This window comes from Lissotriton helveticus, chromosome 7, assembly GCF_964261635.1.
Source record: "Lissotriton helveticus chromosome 7, aLisHel1.1, whole genome shotgun sequence".
Classification (NCBI taxonomy): Eukaryota; Metazoa; Chordata; class Amphibia; order Caudata; family Salamandridae; genus Lissotriton; species Lissotriton helveticus.
In genome coordinates, this window is record NC_136068.1 from 350,342,917 (window position 1) to 350,364,933 (window position 22,017).

Consider the following 22,017-nt stretch of genomic DNA (forward strand, 5'->3'; position numbering starts at 1 on the left):
AATGCCAGCCTTAGAGGGTACTTGTGGTGATCCAGACCTCCTTGACACTGAAAATGCTGTTGAGGAGGAGGATCAAGAGGAACTCTCTGGGGATGAGGCAGACAGGCCTGAACTAGTCAGCAGACTCACTAGGGCCAACTTAGACCTGCTTGGGAAAGGAGCTGGGGGCCCCCCAGTACTGACCCTAATCAGGCCTAACATTGGAGTTAGGAGAGATAGATCTCCTTCTAGGGACTCCAATAGATCTCTGCACTCTAATGCCTCTTCCCAGAGGAGAAGGGTTTCTCCCCAGTGGAGATTTACTTCCCCTCAGAGAAGAGAACATGAAGCTAGGATGAAACAGGCTGCTCTGAGGATTGAAAGGGAAGAACTTGCCCTGGCCAAAGAAAAGCTTGCATTTGCTAGAGAGCAGCAGATGAGTGGGACAGTTCCCACTGGTGGCAGCAATCTCCCAAGAGATAAAGAGAAGGGTTTAGATACTAAACACCTGACAAAAAATAGTGCCCCCCTTTAAACAAGGGGATGACATCCAGAAATGGATGGCTGCTTTGGAGAGGGCCTGCACTGTCCAGTGCATCCCCCAGAGTCAGTGGGCAGCTATACTGTGGCTCTCCTTTGATGGCAAAGGTAGAGATAAGCTCCTCACTACTAGAGTTGAGGATGCTAACAATTACCAGGTCCTGAAAAATGCACTGGTTGATGGGTTTGGCTTAACCACTGAGCAGTACAGGTTGCTGTTCAGAGACACCCAGAAAACTCAGTCTCAGGACTGGTCTGACTTTGTTGATTGTGCCACTAAGGCTTTGGAAGGCTGGCTACTGGGTAGCAAGGTTACTGACTTCACAGGATTGTATCATCTTATTATGAGAGAGCAAGTCTTAAATAATTGTCAGAACCAGTTATTACACCAGCACCTGGTAGACTCTGATATGACCTCTCCACAGGAATTGGGTAAGAGGGCAGACAAATGGGTCAGAACCAGGATTAGGCCCAAGAACCAAGGTGGTGACCAGAAAAAGGAATCAACCAAGCCTCAAGAGAAGGGTGGGAATAAATCTCCAGATCAAACCACATCAGGGCCCCAAAAATCCTCTGAGGGGGGTGGGTCCCAGAATCCTTCCAATGACCAGAAAAAACCTTATTGTTATCCCTGTAAACAGGTGGGTCATTTGAAAACTGACAGCAGTTGCCCAAAGAACAACAATAAGGAGAACATACCCCCAAGTAACATTCCCAAACCTCCTGTTACTACTAGTAGTAATCCCCCAGGTGGTGGGAGTGCCCCCAAGAATCTGGGTGCATTTACTTTGGGAGTTCCTGGGGACTCTGGCCTAACCAGGTCCCCAAACTTAGATACTCTTGTCTGTGAGACTGGCATGGGGTTTGCCAACTTCACCACTTGTCCCAACACTTTGGGCAAATACAGACAAGAGCCCCTCATCAATGGAATGAAAGTTGAGGCCTACAGAGACACAGGGGCTAGCATCACCATGGTGACTGAGAGTCTAGTCCCCTCAAGGCAACTTTTACCTGGTGCCACATACCAGGTGACAAACATTGATGGAGTGAAGAAAACTCATCCCGTGGCAGTGGTAAATCTCAGCTGGGGAAGTGTCACTGGCCCCAAGAGAGTGGCAGTGTCATCCAACTTGCCTGTAGATTGCCTACTGGGGAATGATTTAGAGACCTCAGCCTGGGCTGAGGTAGAGCAAGAAACCCATTTAAAAATGGTGAACCTCCATGGTAAGGTTAGTGGGGCAGTGATAGCCACAGTCCCAGTCCAAGATGCCCCCCCCCTGAACAGGTCAGGAGGGCTGTGCCAGTCACAGTCCAATCTCAGACAGCTTCCTTCCCAGAAAAGGTTAGCAGGGCTGTGATGGTCACAGCCCATACCCAAACTGAGTCCCCTCCTGAAAAGGTTGGTGGAGTTGTGATGGCCACAGCTCAAACTCAGACAGATAATAGTGTTGTGAAGCCTGAAACTATGGATCACTCCACTCAGACAGAGAGCATTGAAGAGGAAGAGAAATCTCCCTCCCACCAGACTTTAGGAAAGGATCAGCCTCCTCAGGGAACTGATCTGACCCCTTGTGAAGAAACTGCCACAGAGGTAGTCAGGCCTAGCCTGGCAGAACCCCTGATGTCAGTGGACCCTTCCAAGGTGGGACCCAGTCTGGAGCAGGTAACCTGCCCCTCTCTACCCTGCCTCAGTCAGCCCAGGGCTGTAGAGGTCAGGGAGGCCAGTGTTGGACCCCAAAGGGCCCCCTGTCCAAAAGAACTTCCCAATCAGCAGAATAAGGGCACTGAAGCTAGCAGACTTAGCCAAGTGAAAATAAAACACACTCCTGAGGGATCCCCCTTAAAGTTAGTTAGGGACCTCCCACAGATGGACACTGTTGGGCACAGCCAAACTTGGGACCTGAGGGCCCCAGACCTGACCTGTCCCTCCAGTAAGCCAAACAGAGGGACCCAGCCTCCAGCTTTAGGTAGCCAGAGGTTGACCCTGAGAGCTCATAGCAACTCAGTCCTGGAAAGAAAGGCACACATGGTAGATGGTGATTGGAGGAAGTTGAGCCCAACATTAGTGGAGTCTCACTTCAGTACTCCATCCCAGCACCAGTCTTTTACTTTGCCAAAACACACCACAGGTAGAGATTCCCTATGGTGGAGACCCTCAGATACCCTTAGGGTGAGGGATTGCTTAGTGGACCATGAGATAGGGGGTAACCATGCCAGTGCTGGTACTTCCTTATATGGCCACTTAGGCAATATAGGCTTACCTTGTCAAGGATAGCCTTATCTCCTTTCGTTTGGGGGGGGGGGTTATGTAGGAAGGTAGATCCCGGACTATGGTTACCCCCAACTTTTTGCCTGGTGTTTTGCTGGTTTTCTGACTTAGTTGACCTGGGGCCCTGCTATTCAGGACCCCAGGCCTACTGCTCTCTCTGTAAAATGGATTCCATGTACCTTAGGTACATATCTAATTGGATACTGAGTCACCTTATCAGTCCCTGTACAGTGTACCTTAGGTACCCAGGGCATAGGTGTACCCAGGGCCTACCAGGGGCTGCAGCATGTATTATGCCACCCCTGGCTGGCCATCCAAATCTGACACAACTGGCTGCTTGACAGCTGGGGCAAAGTGGTGTACTCACCCTTTGCTTTAGATATAGTATCCCTATATCTAACCCTAAAATGGACACATATATTCCTATCAGTCACTCCTATGGCAGGCCTTAACAATCCTGAAGGCAGAGTGCTTGGAATAATGTGAAATGGTGCTCTGGCATGAGCTGAGCCCGTTTGCAGCTTGCGGAACCAAGTCCTAATAGCTGTTCCATGATAACGCGTACCATATACTCTTAAGTGCATTATAATCCTCGCGGTTATATGCCAACTCTGGTATCGCTTTATCAAAACATGTCGAGTAAGGTGTCATACGAATTGGAATACTAACCCCTCGCCAATTCTGGTGACGGGGTTAGCATTCCACCCTTCTAGAGGGACACGACATGTATGTAACCTCTAACCCCGGTTAAAGTCAGACAGAGCCTTAGCTCCACAAAATGGATGCTGCCACCGAGACACAAGTCTGCCCTCCTGCTGCTGGGAGTCCTCCCAGAGCAGGAGGCAAGGACAAAGGGTTTCCTGCCAGGGGCGGTGCCAGCACCGTCCCAGACAGGGTTTTGTGTATTCTAGGTAGGCAGGGCTTTAGAGGAAGGTGACTGCAAGTGGCACCCCGGTGCTCACTGTGCATAGGCCGTCTTGAACCAGTTCCAGGGGCACACCAGACCCTGAGCTGGGGAAAGCCCGCCAAAGGAGAGGGGTGTAACCACCCCCCTCCTGGTCCCACTCATAGGGCAGGACTTAGTCGCGTGCCAACCCCCTTTTTCAGGATAAAGGTAGGAGCAGGCCCCCTTCCAAAGTAGATCAATCTTTGAATCCTGAACCGACCTTCTTCAAGAAGAACTCAAGACTCTTCCCAAGATTTTCTCCCTTGTGACTAAGGAGTAGTCACCCTGCAGCAGCAGGCACCAACCAAGCATCGCGGTTTGTTGCCAGTCTCTCCTTCGGATCAAGACTGCTTCAGCACGACGAGAACCGGCTTCCCTGGCACCTCTGACCTCAACCTACATCATCAGCCCAGCTGTGATCCGTGGGTGCGACGAGACCTCGAGGGACCGGCCATCTTCAGAACTGCACGACGCTTGTCCAGCACGACCACCGAGTGACCCTTGACTGAGTGCTTTGGGGTAAGAGAAGCCCCGACCCTGAGCAGCTCCAGCACCGATGTACAGCCCCCTTGCATCCATGAGATCTGCGTGGGGCCCTTCTGCTCTTTGCTGCTCACCGTGTTGTCCCAGTCACTTGCCCATTGGCTAGTGGCCCTTTTACGACGCTTCACGACGACAAACACCGCTGGTCTGGTTGCTCCAGACTGGCCCTTGCTCCCCTCCAACAGAGGAGCACCCCGGACCCTCTTGGTCCACTCCAGACTCCATTTTAGGTCCACCGCGTGGGCTTGAATTTGCCAAGACTTGTTGCCCCAATCCTGGGTCCAGCGACGTCGACAGCAGACACCTTCGTGGGACAGCTCGCACCTCCATCCTGGTCGCCGACAACGCCTCCTGGTCCGAGAGACTGCAGAGCCCAGCAGCGCCCACTCACCTGGTCGAGGTGACTTCGCCCGGTGCCACTCTGGTGCCCACTTAATCACTGGCTAGTGATTCAGAACTTGGTCCCCTCTGCTTACAGGTATCCTTCTTCACCGATCCAGGCTTGGATCTCCACGAACTTTCTTCACTGGCCGCCTGCCAGCAACTTCTTCCTTCAGGCTCCTGGTTCGTCAACGAGGGTTTCCGACGCAACTTGAACCCTATGCAGCCGCAGCCCCTGGGCTAGGTAAACCGAGTACTCTGGTGCTCCAGCATAGTCCAACACTCTAAGTGTTCGGATCCACTCTTGTTTTCGACCCACCTAGTCCGGTTCGCCCGAGAACAGTAACTTTGTCTTTACTAGCCTCCATAGACTTTTTCCCGCCTTACGCGTGAGAGTTCCCACTCTGCACACGACGTCCCTAGGTCTCCTGCTAGTAATCTAAAGGTTCAGTAGTCCAGTCCTAGCGATTCTAAAGCCTATGAGAATAGTACTGACCTGCTAGTAATTTCGCATTCCACTTCTTGTGTATATGGTTTTTCGTGCCCCTCGGGCATTTGTGTAAATTGTGCGACTTTCAGTGTTTCTTTAAGAGTTTTGTTGTGTGCTTAGCTCCCTGTCTCATAAAGAGCCAGGGTAGTCTTGTTATAAATAAATATCCTTTATTTTTGATAACAACTTGTGTGGTGTCCTTTCACTTGGTGTTCAAGGGGTAATGTGATGGTAAAACAGCTGGCTTAACACGCCCTCTAGAGTCTTAGCCTTAGACTGCTCGTATCCATGCTACTAGGATAGCTGGTCTATAAGGTTGACTTACAACCAATCATCAATAAGGGTTGTTTGGACTGATACATAGTGATCACTAGAATAGTGAGCACTGCATATCAGGCCAACTTCTCACAATCCAGGCAACAGCACCAAGGGCAGAGGTCGTGGAAACAACAACTCACGAACCTCCGCCGCCAACAAACAGTGACGCCTTGTCACTGCCCCCGACCATACAACACCTGTCGGGGGGAGACTCCAGCAGTTCCTGCCAGTCTGGAAATCCATCACCACAGACAGGTGGGTCAAAAAACGTATCCAGTACGGTTATTGTCTGGAGTTAACGTCCACTACACCCAACATCCCACCAAGGCACCGTCCTATGTCGACAGAGCATTTGCACTTATTGCAGCAGGAGGTGCTCGTCATGCTGCAAAAAGGGGCAATCGAGCTCGTGCCGGTGGAGGACCGAGGCACAGGGGTGTACTCCCTGTACTTCTTAATCCCAAAAAAGGACGGGTCCCTCAGACCCATACTGGACCTCAGGCCCCTAAACCAATACATTCTCTCAGAACACTTTCACATGCTCACGCTGCAGCAGGTTCTTCCGTTGCTCAATCAAGGGGATTTCCTCGCAACGTTAGATCTCAAAGACGCATATTTTCACATTCCACTACATCCATCACACAGAAAATACCTCAGATTCACCATTCAGAATCAGCATTACCAATTCAAGGTCCTCCCTTTCGGAGTGACCACAGCGCCCAGGGTGTTCACAAAATGCCTGGCGACGGTGGCTGCGCACCTCAGGAGACAAAACGTTCACGCCTACCCTTATCTGGACGACTGTCTGGTCCAAGCAAAGTCGGCCCAGCAGTGCGCTGCCAACATGTCCCACACCATTCAACTCCTTCACGATCTGGGATTCTCACTAAATTATCAGAAGTCGCACCTTCAGCCAGCCCATGTGCGGCAGTATCTAGGCGCGACGATAGATACTCTGGCGGCCACAGCGCAGCCAAATTCTGTGAGGATCAACAGCATTCAGTCGCTGATCCAGAAATTCAGACCGCAACACTCGCTTCCAGCACGAGTGTTCGTGCAGTTGATAGGCATGATGGCCTCCTGCATTTTCATAGTCCCGCACGCGAGGCTACATATGCGTCCGCTTCAGGAGTGCTTGGCACGTCAGTGGAATCAGGCTCAGGGACAGTTGAACGACCTAGTGTTGGTGACCGGTCGGGCGTACAACTCTCTGCATTGGTGGAATCCACACAACCTTTGCAAGGGCCGACCGTTCCAAGAGCCTGTTCCACAGATCATGCTAACAACGGACGCTTCTCTCCTCGGTTGGGGAGCTCATGTACTCCACTACACAGTGCAGGGACTATGGACAACACAGCAAAGGAAGATGCACATCAACCACCTAGAGCTGATGGCAATCTTCATGGCAATGAAGGCATTCAAGGTACATCTGTGCAACAAAGTCGTGTTGATCCGGACGGACAACATGACGGCCATGTACTATATTCAAAAGCAGGGAGGTACACACTCTCCGCAGTTGTCTCATCTAGCTCAGAGCATGTGGAAGTGGGCCATTCAAAGGAACATCTTCCTCATGGCAGAACACCTCCCGGGCAAGGACAATCAGATGTCGGATCTGCTCAGCAGGTACAGCCACCAAATGCACGAGTGGGAGATACATCCATCAGCACTCCCCCCGTACTTCCAGCAGTGGGGTCATCCAGAGATAGACCTGTTCGCCACAAGGGAAAACAAAAAATGCCAAAGCTTTGCCGCCATGTTCCCGCACCCACAGTTTCAGGGCAATGCGATATGGATGAACTGGTAAGGCAAATTTGCGTACGCTTTTCCCCCAGCACCTCTAATACCGCTGGTGGCATGAAAACTAAAGCAACACTCGATGACGCTCATCCTGGTTGCTCCAACGTGGGCACGCCAACCATGGTACACCACGTTTCTAGAACTCTCCGTGGTACCGCATCAAAGGCTGCACCTCACGCCCAAACTTTTGACGCAGAGCCATGGTAACATTCAGCACCCAGACCCGCAACAGCTCAACCTGGCGATCTGGCTCCTGAGGTCTTAGAACTTGGCTACCTTGACTTGCCTCACGACTGCATGGCTATCATACGGGAGGCAAGAAAGCCCACCACCAGAGCATGCTATGCAGCAAAATGGAAGCGGTTTGTCGTTTACTGTGCAGAACACAATATCAACCCGCTAGATGCATCTACTCACAACATCATTTGTTATTTGTTTCATCTTTACAAATGTAATCTGGCATATGCTTCCATTCGGATACACTTGTCCGCCATAGCCGCTTATCTCCAGAACAGGCAGCATCTCTCAGTTTTCAGAGTGCCTGCCATTAAAGCCTTTCTGGAAGGACTGAAACGTGTCATTCCTCCCAGGACCCCGCCAGCTCCTGTATGGAACCTTAATGTGGTCCTCACCAGACTGATGGGTCCACCTTTTGAGCCTCTACATTCATGTGAGATTCAGTTCTTAACATGGAAAGTGGCTTTCCTGATAGCCATTACGTCACTGTGGCGTGTTAGTGAGCTCCAGGCGCTCACCGTACAAGAGCCATTCATACAGATTCACTCAAACAGGGTGGTGCTGCGCACTAACCCTAAATTTCTTCCTAAGGTGGTTTCACAGTTCCATGTCAATCAGACTATTGAACTGCCTGTGTTCTTTCAAAATCCAGAGACAGTAGCTGAAAGAATGCTCCACACTCTTGACGTCAAACGAGCTTTGATGTACTACATTGATAGGACCAGAGATTTTAGGAAGACAAAGCAACTCTTTGTCACCTTTTCCGCCCAACACAAAGGCAACCCCATTTCCAAAGCAGATATAGCCAGGTGGATCGTTAAATGTATTCAAATTTGCTATCAAAAGGCTAAGCGCACTTTAACGGTCCCCCCAGAGCCCACTCCACCCGCAAGTTGGGGGCCTCCATGGCTTTCCTTGGTAACATCCCTTTGGAAGACATCTGTAGAGCAGCCACATGGTCTACCCCACACACATTTACAAAACACTACTGTGTAGATGTGCACTCCAAGCAGCAAGCAGCTGTAGGGCAGGCTGTTCTAGAAACGCTTTTTCAAACGTCTGCAGCTGGCACAGGCGACCGCCGCTAATGGAGGGACTGCTATGTATTCTATGCTATAGATATGAATTCAGCAGCCCACATGCCTCGAACTGTATATGCTACTTACCAGTATGCATCTGTTCTTGGCATGTAGGGCTGCTGACATTCATATCGCCCGCCTTCCTCCCCGGCGCCTGTAGCGGCTGCAGAATTTACACTTACTCTTAGCATGGCCATCGCTCACACTGTTACACTCCATCTTCGTCACAATGGCTAAAAACAATCTGGGGATGGAGTCGATGCCCATGCGCACTGTAGTCCAGGGGAGGAGCCACCTATCTTGTGATACTTCGAAGACTCTTCCAGGACAACAATGTGCAATCATCCGGACCCAACACTAGGCGGCGATCTATGCTATAGATATGAATGGCAGCAGCCCTACATGCCAAGAACAGATGCATACTGGTAAGTAGCATATACATGAGTATTAGATTCCTTACCGCCCCACCCATCCTCCCCGTTCTGCGAACCGATATCTAGGGTTAAGGTCATCCCCTTTCAGGGCCCTAGTTTCAATGGCACCAGTGTTGGTTTTTAACATGGCTCTGCGTTTCTGGCACGGAAAAGCTGTGTATAAGAACTAACGTCAGCGCGCGAGGGCGGCGTCTAAGTACTCCGGCGACGTCATTCTGGCGCCGACGACGGACACGGAGCCGCAGACGACGCTTAACGGCGCGCAAGGGTACTGCTACGCAAAAATTTCCGGATCCAGTCTGACGCCTGGGGATATTCTAAGGTAAGGAATCTAATACTAACTACTGTTTCTTACAGATATATCATTACCGAAGGTAAGTAACGTGTTCTTCTGTGCCTAGAACATTTACATTGTGATGACTCCCGCGTGAACTCTAAAATGTGACACATTGTCGTGGCGTCATGCTGTCCTTGAACACTCTCGTAACTGGGACAGCAATAATCCGGTGATGACGTTTTAGTTTCAGGTCTGAATCCTGTGAATGGCATGAAGGGCGGGACACAAATGCACGCCCATGCTAATCAGCTAAAGAACAGGTTTAACAAACTTGCACCAAATACACAGAAATAAACAAAAGCTTGCCATTCTGCGGTTTGTTGTGTCTGTTGAATGATTTCCAGCAGTTGTTATAGCTGTTTGTGACCAGCGTGACAAGGCTTCATTCTTGAGCTAGTTTATAAAATATTTTTTTCAAATGTGGCTTGTACATAAATGCTCTTCTATCAAAACGTTGTAGTGAAATAGCGCCTGCCTTTAACATGTGATTTTATAGCACTTTCTTATCTCGGGTGAGTCACGGTTTTTCAAACTACTCTTTAGGTAGAGGGACGGAATGTATATTTGTATATGTTTCTTTGTGTTCATTTAGGAGAAGGTGGTACCTGGGAGTGCTTGTCTTGAACATGTTCAAGGTGCCCCGGCCATTACGGCGAACAGTGTTGCCTAAACCTCGGGTACCAACTCCTACTTCTGGATTACACAGAAAATGTCCCATTCCTTTTCAGGATTTGGGAGGTATCAATGGTTTGTGACTGCCTTTGACGTTGCAGTGGGAAAGCGCCGGGAATTAATGGGCCTGCAAATGCTCACGCTATTAGCAGCAATTCGCCAAGGATCACAAATGCGACCTGCAGAATTAATGATTGATTGATTAATGCTTTTATTGAGCGCTACGCAGGTATTTTCCTGAAGAAGCGCTAAGAAATGTTCCTCTTGATGGGGTTAATGCTCCTCAGGAAGAGGCAGAGCAATGAAGTCTGATCTTATGGATGCCGAGAAAAGGGTTTAGTTGACGTCTAAAAGAAAGTAGTTCTTTCTGTGATCTAAGCTCCAGGGGAAGCCTATTTCAGGCTTTGATCCAGGGGCTGTATCGACACCCCCCTTCTCATTCTCTAATTAATATTCATTAGGAAGGATGTTTTGTGACCTGTGAATGGACAATTTGCAATCAATCAATCAATCAATGACATTTATATAGCGCGCTACATACCCGTAGGGTCTCAAGGCGCTGGGGGAGGGGGGGTGCTGCTACTGCTCGAACAGCCAGGTCTTCAGCTTCTTCCTGAAGGAGAGGTGGTCTCGGGTCAGGCGCAGGTCGGTCGGGAGGGAGTTCCAGGTCTTGGCGGCCAGGTAGGAGAAGGACCTTCCTCCTGTAGTCGCTCTTCGGATGCGGGGGACGGCGGCGAGGGCGTGGTTGGCTGATCGGAGGTGGCGTTTGGGAGCGTAGAAGTTGATCCGGTTGTTGAGGTAGCTCGGGCCTTGGTCGTGTAGGGCTTTGTGTGCGTGGGTGAGGAGGCGGAAGGTGATTCTTTTGTTGACGGGGAGCCAGTGAAGGTCTCTCAGGTGTCCGGAGATGTGGCTGGTTCGTGGGATGTCGAGGATGAGTCTGGCTGAGGCGTTCTGGATCCGCTGGAGTCTCTTCTGGAGCTTGGCGGTGGTACCGGCGTAGAGGGCGTTGCCGTAGTCCAGTCGGCTGGTGACGAGGGCCTGGGTGACGGTCTTCCTGGTCTCGGTGGGGATCCACCAGAAGATCTTCCGTAGCATGCGTAGGATGTTGAAGCAAGCCGAGGAGACGTTGTTGACTTGTCTGGTCATGGAGAGGGAGGAGTCCAGGATGAAGCCCAGGTTGCGTGCATGGTCTGTCGGTTTGGGTGCGGTGCCCAGGGCGGGAGGCCACCAGGAGTCGTCCCAGGCGGAGGGTGAAGAGCCCAGGATGAGGACCTCCGTCTTGTCAGAGTTCAGTTTCAGGCGGCTGGTCGTCATCCACTCGGCTACTTCTTTCATCCCTTCGTGCAGGTTGGCTCTGGCGGCGGCGGGGTCGTTGGTCAGGGAGAGGATCAGCTGGGTGTCGTCGGCGTAGGAGATTATGCTGAGGTTGTGTTGGCGTGCGATGGCCGCGAGGGGGCTCATGTAGACGTTGAAGAGGGTGGGGCTCAGCGAGGATCCTTGGGGGACGCCGCAGATGACTTCGGAGGCCTCTGACTTGTACGGTGGTAGGCGGACTCTCTGTGTTCTTCCAGCGAGGAAGGAGATGATCCATTCCAGTGCCTTCTCCTGGATTCCGACGTTCCTGAGGCGTTGCACTAGGGTGCGGTGGCAGACAGTGTCGAATGCTGCGGAGAGGTCTAGGAGGATGAGGGCCGCTGTTTCTCCGTTGTCCATCAGGGCTCGGATGTCATCGGTGGCGACGAGGAGGGCGGTCTCGGTGCTGTGATTGGCTCGGAAGCCGGACTGTGAGGGGTCGAGGGATCCATTTGTCTCGAGGAAGGCGGTCATCTGCTTGTTGACGGTCTTCTCGATGACTTTGGCGGGAAACGGGAGGAGCGAGATGGGGCGGTAATTCTTGAGTTCGGTGGGGTCCGCTGTGGGTTTCTTGAGTAGAGCGGTGAGTTTGGCGTGCTTCCAGCTCTCGGGGAAGGTGGCGGTGTCGAAGGATGTGTTGATGATGTCTCACAGGTGGGGTGCGATGACGGCGTCTGCCTTGTTGAAGACGTGGTGGGGGCAGGGGTCGGTCGGTGATCCGGAGTGGATGGAGTTCATCGTGCGGATGGTGTCTTCGGTGCTGATCGGGGTCCAGGCGTGAAGGGTGGTGGTGGGGGGTGGTTGTTCGGTCTTGGTGTGCGTTGTTTGGGTGTTGAAGCTGTTGTGTATGTCCTTGATCTTGTTGTGGAAGTATGAAGCGAGGGAGTTGCAGAGGTCTTGCGATGGGGTGATGTCGTTGTTTCCTGCGCTGGGGTTGGATAGCTCTTTCACGATGTTGAAGAGTTCCTTGCAGTTGTGTGCGTTGTTGTCCAGCCGGTCCTTGAATGCAGTTTTCTTGGCGGCGCGGATCAGCTGGTGGTGCTTCCGGGTGGCCAGCTTGAAGGTGGTCCTGTTGTCTGGTGTAGGATCCCTTTTCCAGACTTTCTCGAGGGCTCGGCAGTTCTTCTTGGAGCTCTTGAGTTCGTCGGTGAACCACGGGGCTTTCTTGCTGCCGGGTCTGCTGGGCGGGGTCCTCATCGAGGCGAGCTCGTCTGCGCAGATGCTGATCCACTTCGTGAGGTTGTCGGCGGCCTGGCTGGGGTTCGCTGAGCTGGCAGGAGGGTGCTGGCTCAGGGAGGTGGCGAGCTGGTCTGCTGTGATCTTGTTCCAGCTTCTGCGGGCTGCCTGTTGCTGGTGGTGGTGGGTCGTTGTTCTCTTGAAGGTGAAGTGGACGCAGCTGTGGTCCGTCCATTGCAGCTCTGTGGCGTGGCTGAAGTCGATGTCTGTGCTGGAGGAGAAGACTGCGTCGAGTGTGTGTCCGGCGAGGTGGGTGGGGGTGGACACCAGCTGCTTGAGTCCAAGATTGGCGAGGTTGTCGAGCAGGGTGCTGGTGTTGCGGTCGTTGTTGTTCTCCAGGTGGAAGTTGAGGTCCCCCAGGAGGATGTAGTCGGCGGAGGGGAGGGCATGCGGGCTGACGAAGTCGGCGATGTCCTCGCAGAATTGTGTGCGTGGTCCCGGGGGTCGGTAGATCAGGGTGCCTCTGAGGGTGGTCTTCGGGTCGGTGTGGATCTGGAAATGCAGGTGTTCGGCGGTGGTCAGGGAGTTCGGCCTATCCATGCATATTTCTAATTGCAGATTGCATCTCCATTCACAAACCACTCGTGTGCAAACTGCACATTTTTGTGAATGGTTAGTACACCAGGTCCTTGGTGCTTAGCATAGGTGAGTTATAAGGCTATTTGGGGTCAGAGCGCCTTTCATTTCACAGTCTTATTTATATATGAATTGTTTAAAAGTTCGTTTCTTTTTGTTAAGTAAGACATCAACTGTGCATTACATTTTTTGCGCTCTTATTCTAGTATATACACATTCATAGGAATATACGATGGCGAGCCCCAAGTTTGCGGTATTTACTCTCCTATGGAAAGGACTGGGTCCATATTAGCTAGTGCGGAACACCCAGAAGTAGTTAACCATTCCACAGCCCCAATACTCCTCCACGATTCTAAAAGCCCGGCCTGACGCCCTGGAAGAGATTGTATTTTGGGCGCTCGCTCCCTTATCCTGACCGAACAACGTTCCCAGGGGAGTCGGGAGGCGCTGTAAGCCTTCAGCGGATCTCTATCTGAACGAACTCTGATAAAGTGTTTCGCACTTTATCAAATTCATTACAGCACAATCCTGCCCTCGGCTGGCCATATCGAGGAACTTCAGCTTCCTCCACTCAACATGGCTCGCGAAGCGCTAGACCATTAGCGCTTCGTAGCAGCAGATTTCTGTGTGTGGTGTAAATAGAATTCTCTATTCCAGCGCGGGTCGGTTTTAACCTGTTTATATGCGCAGCGATGTTTTATCTTTACAAGGATTTAATCATTATGCTCACCTTTCCTAGTTAATGACCATTCATTCAGGACACTGAATTCATCATAAAAATGCGGTGAGAAATTTCTAACTTGGTCCCTGCCTTTGGTTAGCGTTGGGGCAAAATGTGTTGTAGCTTTTGATCTCTCCGAGAAAGGGGTTACGAGTGATTTATTGTAGCGTTTGATGCACCTGAACACCACTGATGCTCAAATTAATTCACCCCCTGTCGGGACGAGCCGGAATTGAGTATCCAGGTTCGTAGCATGCGCGCAATGAGCGTAGGGTTGGAAGTTGACCTGCACAGGCACCATATTGATTATGGTAACAGTTACAACATATGTAGACTTGTATATTGCCTGCAGGTGCATGTATTTCATAGTAATGGATATTCTAGACTTTAATTAGTAAATTTCATGAACTTTAACATTTTTTTTTCTGCAGTTTCTCACTTTCCTGTTTTCCCAAGAGAATACCATTTGGGATTCTCAGCTGGATGGCGTGATCCCGGAAAACATGAATAATCCCCTGTCCCATTACTGGATCTCCTCATCACACAACACGTAAGGCTCCTTTTCACCTCGCTGAAAACAAAATAGGAAATGGACTGTGTATTGAAATTGCTGAACTCTCACACAGTGGTGTGTGTGTGGGTATGATTTTTGTAGATGTATGCATTCTGATACCGGTTTGTTAAAATTCTCTTATCCAAGGATTGGATTATCTCTTAACACCTGCTTCTCTACTTGCGTATCAGAAGGGCACTGCAGGTTCTGTTAAGTTAGGGTTGATCACAAGGTAGTCTAGAATATAGCTGAATTAAAAAAAGCAGATTCAAGCATTACGGAGCCAGTCAGGTCGGAATGATGATTGGCTTTTTCAGAGATGACCATTCTGTGAAATGCATGGCACCCAGCCCCACTCCTTCTGCTAGGCAGGGTCTTTGAGGGTGTTTAGAGTGCCCTGGGTGCAAATTGTGCTCCTTTTCTCAGACCAGGGACTCAATCCTGTTTCCCCCAAAGCATTCTGGGTATGGCCATTTGTAATAAGATGAATTCCATGCAGATAGGTGACCTCTTTAAGATATTTATTGAGTTGTTAAGATCCATAGAAACAACCCCTACAGGAGCAGCCTGCTAGCTGCTCAGCCCATCTTCCAACTGACAGCACTCACACCAGGCACCCAAGCCTTCCACTCATGTTAATCACACCAACATTCTACACAGAACACACACACTGGCTGAGCAGCTAGTTACAAGGTAAAGTTGAACACTATAAATATAACATGAAGATATTACATTATCTTCTCCCTTTACAAATTTAAAATTCATAAAACCATACTGAAAATGAACTACAACTATACACAAAATATACAGATTAAACAATAGTCTAAAACCCAGGGGTAAATGGTAGAAGCACACCACGAGAGGAAACAGACTAAACCGAGGGAGAGAGAAGGGCGAAAAAGATCAACACAACCTAACACCATCCTCCTCCTTAAATTAAAAAAAATAATCATGAAGCGCAGGGCGACTTACCCAAAAGAAACACATGAAGCGCAGGGCGACTTACACAGAGAAACACGTGAGGCACAGGGCGACTCGCACAACAAAATTACATGAAGCGCAGGGCGACTTACACCGAACTACATGTGAGGCGCAGGGCGGCTTACACACGCCAAGAAGAAACATGTGAGGTGCAGGGCGACTTACAAAGTGAAAGACGTGAGGCGCAGGGCGACTTACACACACAAGACAACCTGTGAGGAGCAGGACGATTTGCACACAAAGTGAAAATGGGACAACACCCATAACAACACACCCTAAGTTGGGATGTACACTAGTACATGAAAAAAGGGTTAAAACCCAAAACCTAACCCTGTGTAAGGGTTACCAACATAAACACGTGTATATGGGAACTAACCCATGAGCCTACCTCTATGTAGAGGCCACGAAATGTAAGAATGGGACTTTGACCCAAACCCATCCCTCATGTAAGGGATAACACTGCGATGGGAATATTACCCAAAACAACAAAAATGTATAGAGACAGAAGACGTGGAAATGGGGCTAAAACCCATACCAAATGTAACTAGGGAAAAAAAACCTTAAGCCACTCCTAGAGTCAAGATACAAAGGCTTAAATAATCAGTGACAAAAACATAAAGAAGAGAAATGGGACTAAGAGCCACTCCCATCCCTTAGGAAGGGATACAACATCTAAAAAGAGAACATACATAAAACATCAAAGTAGTACAGTCGTGAGGGTGGGTACACTCAACAAAAGAAATCAGTTTACCAAAAAGCATGAGACATGTAATGCAAAATATGTAACTTGTTTTTCCTTTGCGTGACTACAAACTAGTGATAAAACACTAAACCTGGACTGTAAGTTTAACATTACAAAAATGACACCGGTATGCCTATCACCACGATGATGAGGGACAGGTGTTCCAAAGACGCAAACAGTACTGAGTAGAGATAAAACAGCTCCAGGAGACTTGCAACCAGAAAGTACTTGGCAGCAGATACAACCCCTACTGAAGACCGAAAGACACCAGATCTTGTTATGTTAACCGAACCTACCACACGTTCTGCCAACAAAGTTCTGTATCCAGGGTCTGAAGAGAAATAAAACTCGCCACTAAACATTGTGACAGTGAGCTGTTGCGGTTGCTTGTAAAGCATTGAAGCAGATCCATGAGGGGAGAAAAATGGTCTAGACGCCGCTACGTTCGTGGTCCCCTTCAATATGAATCAGATTTATTGTCAACAATCTGAAACTGCATAAAATGACAGGAGACTCTAACCAAAAGATGGCAGCACGTACAGGAGACGCACGCCGAGTGGCTCCCTGCACGTTCCTGCTGCAAGGCGTCCAAAAGCAGCATTGAAGACTGACACGAAACAAAGACATCATGAAAGGCTCACCAGCTGAACCGCGTGACACCGTGTACAAAGTAAGGTGTGCAAGGTGCATTTGAATTTTAAAACGCAGCGCAACTGTCTTCTTTCACAGGCCTCACAGTAGGGAAAATAAAACACTCAATGCATCAAATTTAAAACTGTAGATTTCTCACCATGACGGCCTCCTTTTGCAGCAGGCAGGGAAACAAAGCAATAAAAGTGTAGTCCAGCCGTATAACTTTAAAAATTCCAAAGGTAGTAAGTAAACCGGTACAAGTAGAGTTTACACCGGTGTTGCACTGGCACGGAGGAATGCCGAGTAGTAATCACACATCAAAGCCCACACAAAGGAAAATCTCAGATTTGAATACAGTCAAGGATGATGAGCTTGCAGAAAAACAGTCTTACGCAAAACAGATGCATTTCACTCCGCACTAGAGGCAGAAACTTAGGCAGCCACTGATTACCTCCCTCCCAGACGCACTGTAGACGTTTCTTGTAGCGTAAGATTTCTACAAGATGTAGGCAGCCTAGATAATGTATTTCCAGGTGTTGAAAGAACATAGATTAGGGCGCAGCACGCCTGGGCTGGGGCTGTCCGGTGTAGTGGACACTGGTGGGGCTGCGAGGCGTTCTTGACCAGATTCTTTATCTTGAGTTTCTTGTTATTTGTTTCAAATTCCTTACTTCTTAGTCCTATCCGCTTTAGCTTAACTCCTCTTGGTTGGCACGTTGAGTGAGGATAAATCCCAGTAAGATCGTCGCCAAAATGTAATAACATTAATTACCCCAGTATTGGAGCTTTCATAGATTCCCATGCTTTGTATCATTCCCCGTCGTCGGAATGGGAGTCTCAGTAACAAAAATACCATAGCTGTAGGTACAAAAGACCAAGGAAAAAGGCCTAGGCCTCATTCCCTTTTGTAGCAGATCACCCTCTTTGTGTAAAAGAGACCAAACTTAGGCCTCAGCCAATCAGAAGTGCCTCACCTCTTACAACCTTCCTGAAGGAGCCTCAGATTTTCTACCGCACGTTGTGCTTAGGGAGTCTCCTGTGAGCTCTGCTCAACTTCTACTCTTCAAAGCATTTACTTCAGGATTTTTCTTCACAATCTTTCAAATTCTCTTCAGGATTGTTGGCTGCCTTCCAGGATGTCAGAAATGGAGAAGAAAAAAGCCCTTTTCAAGCCCTGTTCCACCTGTGGCAAGAAGAGGCTTTTTGTGGAGGATACGCACAAAGACTGCATTTATTGCCTCTATCCTGACCACCAGTCTTCGGACTGTAAGATCTGTCGCACCTTTTCGACCAAGACCCTCCGGGACCATGAGGGTAGGCTTCTGCCTTGGCTCCAGAAACTGAAAGCCAGGAAGGAGACTGTCTCTAGTGACAGTGAGGATGCAGCGTGGTTGTCTTCTTCAAGAAGGTCAGTGAAGAGGGGTAGGGGTTCCCCTTCTCCTTCTATGGAAAGATCTTCCAAGGTCTCAAAAAAGACCCCTAGTGAGTCTGAGAGCCCAGGTCCCAGCAAATCTCCTCACCGAGGTGTAAAGGAGAGGGTAGGACCTGCTACACCTTCTACAGGTGAGAAGACTGCTACAGCCTTCAAAAAACTTTAATCCCAGTCTTCTGATAGGAGTTCCAAGTCCTCGACGATGAAGACGTCGACGGCGGAAGTTCCGTCGACGAACAAAATAGAAATCGGGAGTGATGTCGTCGACGATCCCGTCGACAGGGGTTTCGTCGACGAAGGTACCGCCGACGGCGGTTTCTTCACCGTCGACGGAGAATTTACAGTCGACGAAGGTGCCGACGACGACGGTGCCGAAGACAAAGGTGCCGACGACGACGGTGCCGACGACAAAGGTGCCGACGACGACGGTGCCGACGACAAAGGTGCCGACGATGACAGTTACATTGTCACCGACGACGATGGTGCAGATGTCGACAATAACGACGACGACGTAGACGACGGCGGTCTCGTCGACGAGGGCGTCGACGACGACTTTAACAAGGACAACGGCTGGCGTGTCGACAGTTTCATTGTCGACGACTTCCACCACTCCGATCTCGTCGACGCGTATATTGTCCTCTGAAAAAAGAATAACCAATAACGAATCACGCCAGAGATGACTTCTCCGAGGAGTGTGTCTCCCCTACTGCCCACCATGCTTTTTCAAGAAGGGGAGTCAGAGGAGGATGACCAGGACTCGTACAGCTATGCCAATAGTCCCTCCCAACTTTTAGTCAAATGCCAGGACACTGACTCTGAGGGCGAATATGGCCACAAGGAAGTTGGTCATCATCAGTTGGCCCAGTCACAACACCATTCTGAGCAGGAAATGGTTACAGTGCCATCTTCTTTTCTTCAAGATCTGCATAAAATGCTGCAAAACTATAAATCTAAGGCGAGTAGACCTATTCACGTTACGTCAACGCCTGCTACGCCTACAGGGATTTCGGCCTCATTAGTGACGCCTACTTTTTCGGCTCAAGTTTCCCCTCGGCCTCAAACGTCCTTCCATCAGGATTCCTCCGGGTTACAAGAGGTCCATGATGATTCCTCGGATGAGGATCAGCGGTCGGATCATGACTCTATTCAAAACACTGAATATGATAAATATATCATTCAAGATCCCTCATCACCAGTTCCGGATCCGGCGGATTCCCCGCCAGGGGACATTGGGGGGCTTCCATCAGCTGATGGAAAGAGCTGCTGCAAGATTCAAATTAGCCATGCCTAAGGTTACTACAGATTGTTTCTTATATGATTTCAAAGAACCATTTAGGAAATCAACTAGGTCCATTCCTATCGTGGATCATTTGTGGAAGGAGGGCCTTAAGGCTATGAAGCACCCGGCGACGGTGGTCCCTGTGCTACCGGGTCTGGATAAAAAATACAAGGCACCCGATGATGATCCGGCGGCCTTAACGGGTCATCCAAGACCAGACTTTGTGTTCTCGCAGGCAGCGCAGAGGAAATCCCGCAACCCCTCTGCTCCCTTAACAACTCCTCCGGACAAAGAAGGGCGGAGGTTGGATAATGTGGGGAAGAGATTCTCATCTATGGCAAGTTTGCTGGTGCGAGCGGCTAATGCCCTAGCAATCTTGGGTAGGTACGACTGCCAGCTTTGGTGTGATGTCGCCCCGTACCTTGACCAGCTGCCCCCGGAGTCTACGTCTGACGCAAAGAAGATCTTGCAGGAGGGGGAAGCAACGTCGATGGAAATCATTGACTGTGCAATGGATATTGCGACGACGGCGTTTCGTTCCTTGGCTGGGGCGGCAGTCCTCCGCCGCCAAGCATGGCTCAAAGCTACTTGGTTTCGGCCTGAGATCCAAAACAAGGTCCTGGATCTTCCCTTTGATGGTGAGGCATTGTTCGGCAAACTCATTGACGACACTCTTCAAAAGATAAAAAAAGACACGGAGACGGCCAGGTCCTTGGGGACCCTCCAATACCGAAAGTCTCCATTTAAGGGATCCAGAGGTAGAGGTGGTAACTAAAGAGGATCCTTTCAACAACAATGCTATTCCACCACGTCTCAGGTTCCCAGCAATACCGTCAGCCTTACCAACAGCGGCAGGGCCAGTCTACCAACTATTCCAGGCCTTACAATAAAGGAAAACAGGCTGGACGAGGACGGGATTCGTCCAAGCGCCAATAGCGGCCTCCTGGCTCTTCCTACTGGACCCTCCTTCAAGAGATCAACAGTTGGAGGCAGGGTCACCAAATACCTTCAAAACTGGTCCAGGATAACATCGGACCAATGGGTGCTCAACATCATTCGGAAAGGGCATACCTTGGAATTCACGCAAGTCCCTCCACCCAAGCCCCCGGCAGCCATTCCATCGGAACACCAGCGTCTTCTGCGGCTCGAGGTCCAACAGATGCTCCGGAAGGGAGCAATAGCGCCGGTCTCCTCAAACCAAAGGGGACAAGGATTTTATTCCAGGTTCTTCCTGGTGAGGAAGACGCTAGAGAAGTGGCGCCCCATTTTAGACCTCAGGGAGCTAAACACCTATCTCATCTCCCTGTCCTTCCGGATGGTCTCTCTCCAGGACATCTTGAAGCTGATCAGCCCGGGGGATTTCATGGCCACGCTCGATCTCGAGGATGCGTATTTCCACGTTCCGATTCACCCAGCACACAGAAGGTTTCTGCGAATCACAGTAGCCAAGAGCCATTTTCAGTTCAGGGTTTTACCCTTTGGACTTCGCTCAGCCCCCAGAATTTTCACAAAGGTGCTGGCGCCAGTAGCAGCTTTCCTGTGAAGAAACCATTTTCAGGTCTTCCCGTACCTGGACGACTGGTTACTGAAAGCTCCGTCCAGGGAGGCAGCGCTGGAGGCTGTTCAAGCTTGTACCAATTTGTTTCAGAATCTGGGACTCACTCTGAACAAAGAGAAGTCTTCCCTAGTCCCGTCCAGAGAAGCTCGCTTCCTGGGAGCCATCTTGGATTCAAAGCTCTCAAGAGCCTTCCCTACTCCGGAAAGGAGGGGGAAATTACAGACCTTGGCCCAGGACTTACAAACAAAAAGGTGTCTTTCAGTACGCCGCTACAAGTCTCTACTGGGAGTAATTTCATCGTGTATCCCACTAATTCCCCATTGCAGACTAAGAACGCGTCCTCTGCAGGAACAACTGTACAACCAGTGGAAACAAGTCCACGGTTCATTCGAGGACAGAGTGACGGTCACTCCAAGGATGAAGGAAGCGGCCTTGTGGTGGACAAATCAAGACAACTTGTCCCAAGGTCTATCCTTCGTAAGCGACCCGTCTCCACAAGTGGTAACAACGGACGCGTCACTGGAAGGGTTGGGGGGCAGTGATGCAAGACCTGCATGTCAGCGGTCATTGGTCGAACCAGGAGAGACGCCTCCACATCAACCTGTTAGAGCTCAGGGCGATACGGCTGGCTCTGCAAGCTTTTCTTCCTCGCCTGGAAGGTTCACAAGTGCTGATCAGGACGGACAACACCACGGCCATGCACTATATGAACTATATGAACAAGGAGGGAGGAACCAGATCTCGTCCATTGTCGCAAGAAGCTCAGCAGATCTGGGAATGGGCGATCCTTCAGAGGATATCACTAAAGGCAGAACACTTACCAGGCGTCCTAAACGAAAACGCCGACAGACTGAGCAGGTCATCCTCAGTCAGCCACGAATGGGAATTGAATCAGACAGTTTTGGAGGAGGTCTTCAGCCAGTGGGGC

General features: G+C 50.1%; 1 protein-coding gene across 2 annotated transcripts in view; it reads left to right on the top strand.

The window, feature by feature from the left end:
• The window catches only part of PLCG1 (phospholipase C gamma 1), a 595,860-nt gene that overhangs the window by 350,246 nt on the left and 223,597 nt on the right, over positions 1-22,017 (top strand). For both annotated transcript variants that reach the window (XM_078652159.1, XM_078652158.1), the window contains exon 10: positions 14,343-14,461. In XM_078652159.1, coding sequence (XP_078508285.1) covers positions 14,343-14,461 — 119 coding nt within the window. The remainder of the gene's footprint in view (positions 1-14,342; positions 14,462-22,017) is intronic.